This window comes from Trachypithecus francoisi, unplaced genomic scaffold, assembly GCF_009764315.1.
Source record: "Trachypithecus francoisi isolate TF-2019V2 unplaced genomic scaffold, Tfra_2.0 Lachesis_group0, whole genome shotgun sequence".
Lineage (NCBI taxonomy): Eukaryota > Metazoa > Chordata > Mammalia > Primates > Cercopithecidae > Trachypithecus > Trachypithecus francoisi.
Window position 1 is genome coordinate 15,534,034 of NW_022681453.1, and position 12,271 is coordinate 15,546,304.

Genomic DNA, 12,271 nt, shown 5'->3' on the forward strand with positions numbered 1-12,271 from the left:
CCGTCTCTACTAAAAATACAAAAAAAATTAGCCAGGCATGGTGGTGGGTGCCTGTAGTCCCAGTTACTGGGGAGGCTGAGGCAGGAGAATGGCATGAACTCGGGAGGCAGAACTTGCAGTGAGCCGAGATCACGCCACTGCACTCCAGCCTGGGCAATAGAGTGAGACTCTGCCTCAAAAAAAAAAAAAAAGGTGATGCATCTTTTAAGTCTATAGCCATGCATGCCCACTGGGTTGCTGGATGGGGATTCCAGCATTCCTATGAGTGGCCCCGCTATCCTTCGGTAGAAGGAGCCTGACTTTCCAACACATCAACTCCAAGCAGTGTTGCACTGTTCCGGTGGGTTTCGCTACAATCTACTAAATGGTGAGCTACGTTCTTGAGCCCTGTTCTCCTTTCTTTGGTGTCAGGAAATATGGTCTTCACCATGTTCCCAGAGGACAGATATAATGCCACCTGTATTTTTGTATTTGAACCCACAGCCCAAGACCTGGCACAGAATAACTACCCACAATCCCCAGCTTGCCAGAGCCATTCTCAGTCTTGCCTCTAAAACTCAGCTCATGCCTAACCCAAAAAACCCACTGTGTTTTCTTCCCCATCCTTCAATGCCCAGCTCAACAGGTGCCTTCCATACGGCCTCACATGGCTCTCGCTTCAATCCATCTCTTTCTCTTTTTTTTTTTTTTTTTTTTTTTTTTTGAGACGGAGTCTCGCTCTGCCGCCCAGGCTGGAGTGCTGTGGCCGGATCTCAGCTCACTGCAAGCTCCGCCTCCGGGTTTACGCCATTCTCCTGTCTCAGCCTCCGAGCAGCTGGGACTACAGGCGCCCGCCACCTCGCCCGGCTAATTTTTTTGTATTTTTTTAGTAGAGACGGGGTTTCACAGTGTTAGCCAGGATGGTCTCGACCTCCTGACCTCGTGATCCGCCCGTCTCGGCCTCCCAAAGTGCTGGGATTACAGGCTTGAGCCACCGCGCCCGGCCCCATCTCTTTCTCGTATCATCTCTTGAAGGGACACCACCAGGAACTATACCATAATTGCTTCACATGTTTGATAATGACATACAGAGTAGTCACTACTGTGAAAACACACAGCCTCTGCTTTGTCTCATCTTCTCAAAAAGTCTGCAATTTTCCATAGACAGAAAATTGTTTCTTTTCTCCTCAATCTATAGTTCATTATACAGATATTTATAGGTATCTCCAAAATGGAAGTTAGGATACAGCACAGATACCTCCTCCTAAGTATGTGCTGACAGCAAATGGGAGTCCTGCAGCTACAGAGTTGGTGGTCACACCATTGTAAGTGCTTTATCTGGGTTTAAAACAAGGTATCTTGTTATTTGTTAGGGGAAGAAATGGCCAATTCAAGAAGAGGTGGCCATGAAGGCCTCATCCAAACATCTCCCTATCCTTATCCCTCATAAGAGAGGGCACAGGGAAGGGTACTTTTACCAGCCAAAGATCTGGCAGCTGCTTAAACCAACCTCACATGGGTCTTGAAGCAATGGTGACAAGCTCATCTTAGCTGTAACCACAACAGCACATGCAAGAAGTTAACAGACTCACTCTCCAAGGCATGGTCCTTCACCAAGATGCAGAGTCACACATTTCTTTCTTGTTTTCTTTTGAGACAGGGTCTCACTCTGCCACCCAGGATGAAGTGCAGAGGCATGACCTCAGCTCATTGCAGCCTCAACCTCCCAGGCTCAAGTGATCCTCCCAGACTCAAGTCCCTCAAGTGGCTGAGACTACAGGTGCACACCACCATGCCCCGCTAATTTTTGCATTTTTTTGTAGAGACGGGATTTTTATAGAGACTACAGTCACCAGGCTGGAGTGCAATGGCACGATTTCAATGCACTGCAACCTCCAACTCCTTGGTTCAAGCGATTCTCCTGCCTTAGCCTCCCAAGTAGCTGGGATTATGGCACGCGTCACACGCCCAGCTTTTTGTATTTTTAGTAGAGCCAGGGTTTCACCATGTTGGCCAGGATGGTCTAGAACTCCTGACCTTGTGATCCACCTGCCTCAGCCTCCCCAAGTGCTGGGATTACAGGTGTGAGCCACCATGCCCGGCTGAGACTCTGTCTTTAAAACAACAACAACAACCCAAAAGTTAGCTGGGCATGCTGGTGCACGCCTGTAATCCTGGCTACTCAGGAGGCCGAGGCAGGAGAATCGATTGAACCCAGGAGGTGGAGGTTGCAGTGAGCCAAGATCACGCCACTGCACTCCAGCCTGGGCCACGGAGCGAGACTTTGTGTCAAAAATAAATAAATAAATAAATAAAAATAAAGGCCAGTGGCTCATGCCTATAATCCCAGCACTTTGGGAGGCCGAGGCAAGCGGATCATGAGGTCAGGAGATCGAGACCATCCTGGCTAACACGGTGAAACCCCGTCTCTACTAAAAATACAAAACATTATCTGGTCGTGGTGGCGGGCACCTGTAGTCCCAGCTACTCAGCAGGCTGAGGCGGGAGAATGGCGTGAACTCGGGAGGCGGAGGTTGCAGTGAGCCAAGATCGCGCCACTGCACTCCAGCCTGGGTGACAGAGTGAGACTCCGTCTCAAAAAGCAAACAAACAAACAAACAAAAAACCTAGGTAGCCCACACCATGAAATAGATGTAGCTTCTGACATAAGAGTCCTATGTTAGGAATACATTCTAGAGAAATAACTTGAAATGTTAAAGCTATTTATACAAAAATATGATTTAAAATGTGTCACAGCTTCACGCCTCAGCGACAGAGTGAGACTATGTCTCAAAAAAAAAAAAAAAAAGAATGGAGTGGAGACTTGTAGAGTAAAAACAACTTAAGATTAACAGAGTTGAAGCCTGTATTAATACATACCTTATTAGTGGTATTTTAAATATATGGATCAATATATGCATTTTTTTTTTTTTTGAGACGGAGTCTTGCTCTGTCGCCCAGGCTGGAGTGCAGTGGCCGGATCTCAGCTCACTGCAAGCTCTGCCTCCTAGGTTTACGCCATTCTCCTGCCTCAGCCTCCTGAGCAGCTGGGACTACAGGCGCCCGCCACCAAGCCCGGCTTTTTTTTTTTTTTTTTTGAGAGAAAGTCTCGCTCTGTCACCCAGGCTGGAGTGCAGTGGCGCAATCTCGGCTCACTGCAACCTCTGCCTCCCAGATTCAAGTGATTCTTCTAACTCAGCCTCCTGAGTAGCTGGGACTACAGGCACGTGCCACCACGCCCAGCTAATTTTTTGTATTTTTAGTAGAGATGGGGTTTCACGGTGTTAGCCAGGTTGGTCTCGATCTCCTGACCTCATGATCCACCCGCCTTGGCCTCCCAAAGTGCTGGGATTATAAGCGTGAGCCACCGCGCCCGGCTATATGCTGAAGTATTAACAAATAAATAATATATATAGGGCTGGCTTCAAAATACTTGGGATAGGCATATATAGATAAACCAAGACTGCTCATGTAGACAGTAAATGAGGTACCCTGTAAAAAAAATAGTAAAATGAACAAAAGGTTCAGATGAACCTTTTGTTCATTTTACTATTTTTCCTTTCTACTTTCAAACGTGTGTGTTTGAAATTCCCACAATAAAAATTTTTTTTTTTTTTTTTGGTTTTTTTTTTTTGAGATGGAGTTTTGCTCTTGTTGCTCAGGCTGGAGTGCAACGTCACCATCTCAGCTCATTGCAACCTCCGCCTCCCAGGATCAAGTGATTCTCCTGCTTCAACCTCCAGAGTAGCTGGGATTATAGGCATGCACCACCAGGTCTGGCTAATTTTATATTTTTAATGGAGACGGAGTTTCTCCATGTTGGTCAGGCTGGTCTCAAACTCCCGACCTCAGGTGATCCGCCTGCCTTGGCTTCCCAAAGTGCTGGGATTACAGGCGTGAGCCACTGTGCCTGGCCCAGTAAAGTTTTAGAAAGCTTAACTGAGCCTCACTCACTTAATAAGCCCACCACTTCTAGGCTACAGTTCTCCCTCCTTAGGTGGCTACATGTAGGAGTCTACAATCTGCTTCCAAACATCTCCCCCACACCACCCTGCCTCCACTGTATGCTTCAGCCTCAGGGAACCACGTGCGGCGTCTCCTTCATGGGCCGGCCCAAGTGTCCCCTCCTCGGGAACCGCAGAAGCCACGCTGGCTCTCTGTGGTCCTAGGAGCAATCACGGCATCACACACCTCACTCTGCTTGTGCTTACACAGGCTGCCTGCCGCTCTGTGAGAGCCTGTAGGCACACTCCAGGGAACCAAAACACGCTGTGGAAGTCAGCTGCCAGCAGGTCTCAGCACCCACTACACATGCACAGCCCCTTGCAAGGGTGAAATGGAACCAAAACGGACACAAAATCTTAACTGGGACCAGCCACAGAAGAAGCCACTATATTGGCGCTGGCTCATCGCTCCCCTCTCCACTCCGCTGGTGTCCTCCTGGCTCTCATCAAGGGGTATGTCTGTGTGTCTGTCAGGGGCACTTTTGGAGCATTAACTAGGATCCTGTTTTGAGCTTCTCATCCTGGTGGTAACTGCGGTATTTCTTTGTGTATGTGTGTAGGTGGCGAGTGTGTAATGCTGTTCTGTCTGCACAGCAGGTCCTTTCCCCATCCCTTTTTTTTTCAGGCAGTGTCTCTCTCTGTCACCCAGGCTGAAGTGCGATGGTGCCATCATGGCTCACTGCAGTCTCAACTACCCAGGCTCAAGCAATCCTCCCGTCTCAGCCTTCTGAGAAGCTGGAACCACAGGCACATGCCACCTAATGCTGCCAGGCACATGTCTGGCTAATTGAAAATTGCTCTGAAACCCAGGCTGGTTTTGAAGCAATACTCCTGCCTAGGCCTCCCTGGGCCACTGCACCTGGCCTTATTTTTAAAGATTGTTTTTGGGAGTGGGCACAGTGGCTCTTACTATAATCCCAGCACTTTGGGAGGCCAAGGTGGGTGTATCACCTGAGATCAGGAGTTCGAGACCAGCCTGCCCAACATAGCAAAACCCCGTCTCTACTAAAAATACAAAAATTAGGCCCAGTGTGGTGGCTCATGCCTGTAATCCCAGCACTTTGGGAGGCCAAGGCGGGCGGATCATGAGGTCAGGAGATCGAGACCATCCTGGCTAACACAGTGAAACCCCGTCTTTACTAAAAAATATAAAAAATTAGCCGGGCACTGTGGTGGGTACCTGTAGTCTCAGCTACTCAAGAGGCAGAAGCAGGAGAATAGCGTGAACCTAGGAGGCGGAGCTTGCAGTGAGCTGAGATCACGCCACTGCATTCCAGCCTTGGTGACAGATCGAGATTCTATCTTAAAATAAAATAAATACAATACAATACAAAAATTAGCCGGGCATGGTGGCAGGCACCTGTAATCCCGGCTACTTGGGAGGCTGAGGAAGGAGAATCGCTTGAACCTGGGAGGCGAAGATTGCAGTGAGTTGAGATCACGCCACTGCACTCCAGGCTGGTGACAGAGCCAGACTCTTCTTTGTAGAGATGGGGGTCTCACTATGGTGCCCAGCCTGGGGCCCATCATTTTAAACTGCACATTTCCTTGTGGTGGCTTTAGGGAGGGACTGATGGAGGCTATGGAAGGAAACAAAGCACCTGGGTTCGGCTGTGGCCAGCTGCTGTTTACCCTCATCGTCCCACCAGGAAAGACTGCTCACAGCAGTCTCCTAATGCTCTCTGCTTAAGGAGGCCTCCTAAAGTGAAAAGGCTTTAAAAATACATTCACCCTCAGAAAAAACAAAACAAAACAAACAAACCCTACACATGTGAGGTCATGTGTAGACAGTGTGGAAACATCACAGCAGGTGATACATTAATGGTGACTATTTTCAGAGCTCTTATATGCACCACATAACACACACAAACGCATCTCTATGTCTCACCTACACAAGTGACCCGGTTCCCTCAGAACCCCTGTTCACCTTCTGTTTTAATCCAGGACAAAGCCAGGCTCAGCGGCTGCCTGGGCCCCTCGTGGGCTGGATCTCTGTCACCTCACTTTAGCTGACCCTATTCCAGGTTGACTAATGTCTGGTCAAGCAACTCCACCCGAGTGTAAAGGATGCCATTTCTACCCAGTCCACGAAGAGGCAGTGGTGGGAAGCTGACCAGGAAGGAGGGGCAGGAAGGAGAGTTGTGTGGGGCAAGAACGAAAGCTCATGGCCGCATTTCTCATGATAGAACTGCTGGGGTGTCTGTAGGCCATGGGCAGAATGTCATGATCACCAAGGAGGAGGCAGGAGTGTTAACAGAGTCTAAAAACAAAAAGGGTAAGTGGAACAGGACCTAGTCCAGTTCAGGACAGCAAGGAGAAAGAACCAAATGAACTCAAAAGAAATGGAGGCAAGACAGGCTGTCTCACTTGGCCTGGAAGGGAGCGGTGAGGGCAGGCGCTGTGCATGGCAGCTTCTGGTGCCTCTGGTACAACTCCACAGAGTGCCACTCGCCTGGGCACTGTCACAGTGACAAGCAGAAAGCACACAGGGTGTTCTTCACACACTCAACGACAGTAAGACTTTGCCCTATCTCTCCCTAGACCAGAACCTTCCTGTGAGCTGGGATCACTTGTGTCCCCAATACCCATCATAGAGCTGGCACACAATGGCAGCAAGACAAAAAGAAGGATGTTTGGGTGGAAAAGGAAAGAAGACAAAAAGATAAGGAGGAAAAGTCTGGGCGCAGTGGCTCATGACTGTAACACAGCACTTTGGGAGGCCGAGGCAGGCAGATCATGAGGTCAGGAGTTCAAGGCCAGCCTGGCCAGCATGGTGAAACCCCGTCACTATTAAAAATACAAAAATTAGCTGGGCATGGTGGCGCATGCCTGTAGTCCCAGTTATTCGGGAGGCTGAGGCAGGAGAATCGCTTGACCCTGGTAGGTGGAGGTTGCAGTGAGCCAAGATCACACCACTGCATGCCAGCCTGGGCAACAATGAGACTCTGTCTCGAAAAACAACAACAAAAATGGGAAAAGGGACTAAAAAAGGAGGGGAAGAAAAAGGAGGAAGGGATTAGAGAAGGGAAAAAAAAAAAAGGGAGAGCAGAAAGGGAAATGGGAGGGCCGGGCACAGTGGCTCACGCCTGTAATCCCAGAACTTTGGGAGGCTGAAGTGGGCGGATCATGAGGTGGTCAGGAGTTCAAGACCAGCCTGGCCAACATAGTGAAATGACATCTCTACTAAAAATACAAAAATTATCTGGGCGTGGTGGCGCATACCTATAGTCCCAGCTACTCGGGAGGCTGAGGCAGGAGAATCGCTTGAACCCGGGAGGTGGTGGTTGCAGTGAGCCGAGATTGCACCACTGCCTCTAGCTTGGGCAACAGAGTGAGACTTTGTCTCAAAAAAAAAAGAAAAAAAGAGGAGAAGGTAGGGAGAGAAAATAAAGTAGGGGAAAAATCAGAGAGCTGGAGAGCAACAAAGATGAAGAAAAACGCGGGGAAGGGATAGGAAGAAAATGTTGATTAATTCTTATTTTATAGTAACAAGGATTCAAAGGTGAGCTCTGGAAAGATGTAGACATCTGTCTCAGAGCAATTACTCCCACGGTAATTCAAGGGCATGCAGACAAACATATGCATCCCAGGAATGGACTCCAGATAGGCAACAGGTCTGCTGCTGACCTCTGTGCTCAGACCCAGGCTCTGACATAGCTGGAGAAAAGTCCAAAGCCTCCCACCCACATGGGTAAAAAGATACTGAGTGGACACCACCATGCTGGTGTTCAGGGGCTCGCCAGAAACACCCTGCCTAACATGGGAGCATGAAGGTCCCCTCAGTTTGCTAGTCTGCTTCTTAGAGAATGCCACAGCTCAGGTCACTGGGATACTATCTACATGGGCACCTGGCTCTCTCCCCAGTATACCCCACAGTGGGCTATGTCTCAGATGCCAGCTAACCAGAGCTTATACTTACATTACCACCTCCAGGGACATGCTTAATATTGTCCTTGGAACCACACTTGGACTGAATATGGCTGTAGCTCACTTTTTTGGAGACTATCTGGACCTGGAGTGTTAGAAAACAGAAAAAAACAACACAAAGGGAGAGGACTGGTTAGAATTGACACAGGGAAGGCAGTGAGTCCACACGTGATCACAATGACCAACAAAAAGTGTTGTTAAACCTCCACCCCCATCTTCTACAGAATAGATGTGGAAAAGCACAGGAAAAGAAATGTGAAAGAGCAAGAAGGGGAGTGAAAAACGTGAACAGACAACACAACGACAGGAGCAGCGCTGCGCAGGCGCGGCATGTTGGTCATCACCGCTCCTTGGGGGTGGGGCTGTGGTTCACAAGGCCCAGGCAGCAGCCCAGCCTGATGCCCCACCAGGCACAGCCCTACCTCCTTGCCCTGCTCCCTCCTCAAGAGCTGGGCACAGTGTCCTTGGCTCTTCTCTGCAAGAGTCTTATCATGTGGACCTGTTCTCACCCAGAGGGTGCTTCCCTTAAATCTGGGCCCTGGAATGGCTGCAGCCAGACCCACTCTCAGAAGCAAAGGCTGCTCTGAGAAGCATTGGGCAGCTGGCAACAAGGGCACAGATGATACTAACAGGAAGGAGAGGACAGTGCTCAGATGTGAACACAAATAGATACAGAATCTCCACTACCAGGGGAGCGGCTGCAGCCTCCACACTTAGCCCATTTGTCTCAGGGCTCGAGAAGGCATAGTATTTTTGACTCAAGGGTAAAATACCTTCTTGAATCCTCCATATGCCTAATCCTCTGCCCTGTGAGATGCCCATGTGGAAAGAACAGGCTCTCAGCAGGGGAGCAAGGACGCCCAATCCTGGGGGCACAACCACACTGCATAGTACGGGAATGGCTTCCCCTGGAACTGAGAAACACCAAGGCCCTGGCTCTAAGACTCTGGAACAAAGAATCCCAGGACCTTCTCAAGAAGGAATAGTTGCCAACTTCCTTTCTTTGCAAATGATGCAGGCCCCAGGCTGAAGAGTTCTCCACAGAGTACAGAAATCCTGAGAAACTCCAACCCATATACCTCATTGTACCCACTCATTTCTAGACTTTTTCACAACTTTGATGGTCAACAAGTGGTTAGCAAACTACTTAATGAGCCTTGGTCTGAACCTAGGACCTCTAGTAGTCACCTAGAAGCCACAGTGCAGCTTTCTTCACTCAGCCCTAGGCTGAGACTTCCCACGCTGGTCCCTAAGGGCTGGAGTGCTGGCTTCTCTGGCAGAGGCCACCTACCTGCTACAGCTAAGGAAGGTGTTGCAAGCACGCAGGAGGGGCCTGGTTTCCAGGTTTACAGAAGCAAGGGGAAAGAACCTGTGGTTTCAGCTTACCTCAGCCCTTGAGTTCATGCTGCATGCCTATACTAAGTGGGTTTCCACTGGGAATGAGCATCCTAACTTTCAGTTAAGAGGTGACCCGGGGAACCAGGACAAATGAAGTTATCTCCATACCCAGCAGCGTTATGAGAGGGATCTTTTAGTTCAAGGTAAAGCACAGGGGCTCCAGGGTTCCAGGTGGTGGAAATTACTCCTGCCATGTCTTCCTGATAACGAATGTGGGTGCACTGTATTTGCATCCATACCAGATAGGTTTCACATCAGGGTCAGTGTGAAGGAAATGAACTAAAGTCTTTGGATCCATTTTATCCAGCCAAAAATTATATATATATTCTCCAAAGGGCTAATGGGCTGCCAACTCCATTAACTTTCAAGGTTAATACAAAAAATTTTCTGATGGCTGACTCATCAAGCACAGAGAAGGGAATATGGGGGGAGAAGAAGTAGAAACTAGTTAAGGAAAGGGGAAAAGCGCAAGAGAGGGCAATTGGCTCAGGCTGGAAGAAGTATTTTACCATCTTCACCTTCCAGAGGTGGGTCTAAATAAAACTCACTTTCCCCGCAGGTTGTTTCTGTGCACTTGCAATTGGGCCGGCTGTTTTAGTGACTGCATTAGATTCAGGCTTTCGGGTTGTAGCAGCTGCCTCTGTTTTTTTCTCTACTTTGGCCTGGATGGAGATAAAGGGAGGGCAAATTTCAAACCAAGAGGGTAAGAGCTCAAATGCCAAGAAGGGAAGAAGGCTGTAGGGGACTCAAATCCAGGTCAGGCCACCAGGCAAAAGCAGGTGGCCTTTGATCCTAGGCAAAACCACACATTTCCCAGGGCAGACCAAGTCACAGATCCTTGAGTAGAGGGACACAAAAAAAGGAGCTGCAGGCCACAGTCTTGAGACATGAGGAACAGGTCAAGACACTATGTAATGGAGAAAAGGCACAAAGGAAGGCTAAGACAACCAAATTAGTGATGCTGAGAGTGTGCTGGGGCATGATTTTCCAATTACGATACCCCCCACCCCATGCCAAATGTTCTGATATGCCCCAAGCAGTTGCCACGGCCAGAGAAGTCAATACTGATAGAAAGTGTCACATTCTTTAGGTATGTTGGAGCGGAAAACAATTCACTAGATCAAGTCACTCAACTCCCCACCCAAGACCTCCTGTAACTTTCGCACCATGAAACCATAAGAGCAAAGACAGGGGGAGGTAGGCCATCAGCAGCACAGCCCAGAGGCCTGCTGGGCACACCAGAGCCACTGTTGCTACCACAAGCAACTCTCAGGCTCTTCTCTAGACTGATCTCAGCTTGCCATCAGTGTCTTCCAACAGCACCAGGATTCCACCTCATTTTTGTCCCTCCTGAATATCTTAACAGCTCCAGATTAAGCAAGTTAAGTATTCTGCCCTGGATGGTGGTGGTGGTGGTGTAGAGCGAGTGAATAACCTAGGAGATGAGATGGTCACTACTCCAGGGACCCGAATGTTCTCAGATGGACTTTCATCACCACATTTTCACACAGAGTTCCCATGGTTACCAACAGTTAAATAATTCTGGGATTGATGCAACCAGAAAATCATAACCACCGGAAAATCCTAAAAGTGAAGCACTGTGATCTTTCTCCATCACTATATGCAGTGCAGTCCTGTTGTTTAGGAAGGCCAGAGGCTTACAGCACGACTCATCCTGGCCACAAGAGGACACCCTAGTCCTCTTTCAGATAGATTCCACTCAAGTGATGGGTTGTGGAAGTAAGAGGTGTTCTACCTTCTGCCTATCCTGACATTCTCTGTGCAGCCTAAGAACCATGAAAAACTAGGCTCATGTCGAGCATCTCTCATACTTGCAGAGTCTCTGAGGCCTCCTCTGTTTCTTCTATAAAATAATCCTTTTACATCCAAGCAAAAATGTAAACCCAGACCCCAACATCTAGAACAGGAGCCTCCCTTATTGAGACAGGAAGAGAAAGCCCAGAGCTGAGCCCACCCCGCCCTCCCTGCTGCTGGGGCGCAAAGCCCACTACAGAGCCCAGGCTGAAATGCCCTGACGCTGAGTCCAGTGTCCTAATTGCCTGTTGCTTTGGTGGGCCTGGGAACAGTGGGTGGAGATGGAGGGGAGGATGCAGGGGCCGGCATGACAGGACCCCAGGTTCCCTGGACCCACCCGGCCTCCTCCAGGCTGATGCTTGATGTTTTCTGTGGAGCCAACCTTGGAGCGGACATTCTTCAGATCAGGAGCAGAAGCATTGGTGGCCAGGCGGCTGAGCCTGGGGGTGGTGGAGCTGGGCTTGGCCGAGGTGGGCTTCTTGTCTATGGAAGGAGTTGTGGAGGGCCGGGAGGGCATGGGTGTGGGTTTGACTCGGGTGGGAGCCACCCCTGCAGCGGGGGCTGTCCCACTGAGAGTGGTGGTTTTCTTCATGGAACTGGTGGAGGTGCTCTTTGGGCGACTCAAGTCAGCTGCAAAGAAGGGAGTCAGAGATAAAACGGGTTCAGGGAGAGAGAGAAAAAGGGAGACTTAAGCCACAGAGCAGGTGGGGGTTCAAGTTAGGGCTCTGCAAAATGGCAGAGGGGCTATTACCTGGTACAGACTTCGCAGTCATCTTCTTGACTTCTGCAGGTTTTCCCTCAGTCTTAACGGCTGTACAAAATATACTTATTAATATAACATTTAACAAACTGACCTGTTGGATAGTCCATCCAATATTGAGATTCCTCATTATTTAACAATTACTGAATATCTACTTTGAGCCAGGGACTGTGTTAGTCCCTGGGAATGGAGTGGTAAACTAGATGGTCAGGCACTGTGTCTTATTCTTCTGTACCGCCCTGATAATGCCTTCTATGTGGCCTTAAAAGTAGGCTGTCAATACATGCCTATGGACTTGAATAGCCCTCTTCTTATCATCATGTAAGCCCATGAGCACCAGGTGCTGTGGGTTACTAAGAAGGCAAGAGTAAATTCTACCTGGAAATTC

At 49.1% G+C, this 12,271-nt stretch overlaps 1 protein-coding gene across 24 annotated transcripts in view; it reads right to left on the reverse strand.

The window, feature by feature from the left end:
• Positions 1-12,271, reverse strand: part of MAP4 (microtubule associated protein 4) — a 231,241-nt gene that overhangs the window by 8,109 nt on the left and 210,861 nt on the right. For 11 of the 24 annotated variants that reach the window (XM_033205644.1, XM_033205806.1, XM_033205797.1 and 8 more), the window contains 4 exons: positions 11,875-11,934; positions 11,461-11,753; positions 9,857-9,970; positions 7,903-7,995 (listed from right to left, as the gene is read on the reverse strand). In XM_033205644.1, the coding sequence (XP_033061535.1) occupies positions 7,903-7,995; positions 9,857-9,970; positions 11,461-11,753; positions 11,875-11,934 (560 nt within the window). The remainder of the gene's footprint in view (positions 1-7,902; positions 7,996-9,856; positions 9,971-11,460; positions 11,754-11,874; positions 11,935-12,271) is intronic. The other 13 variants (XM_033205816.1, XM_033205788.1, XM_033205754.1 and 10 more) reach the window with 6 other exon arrangements.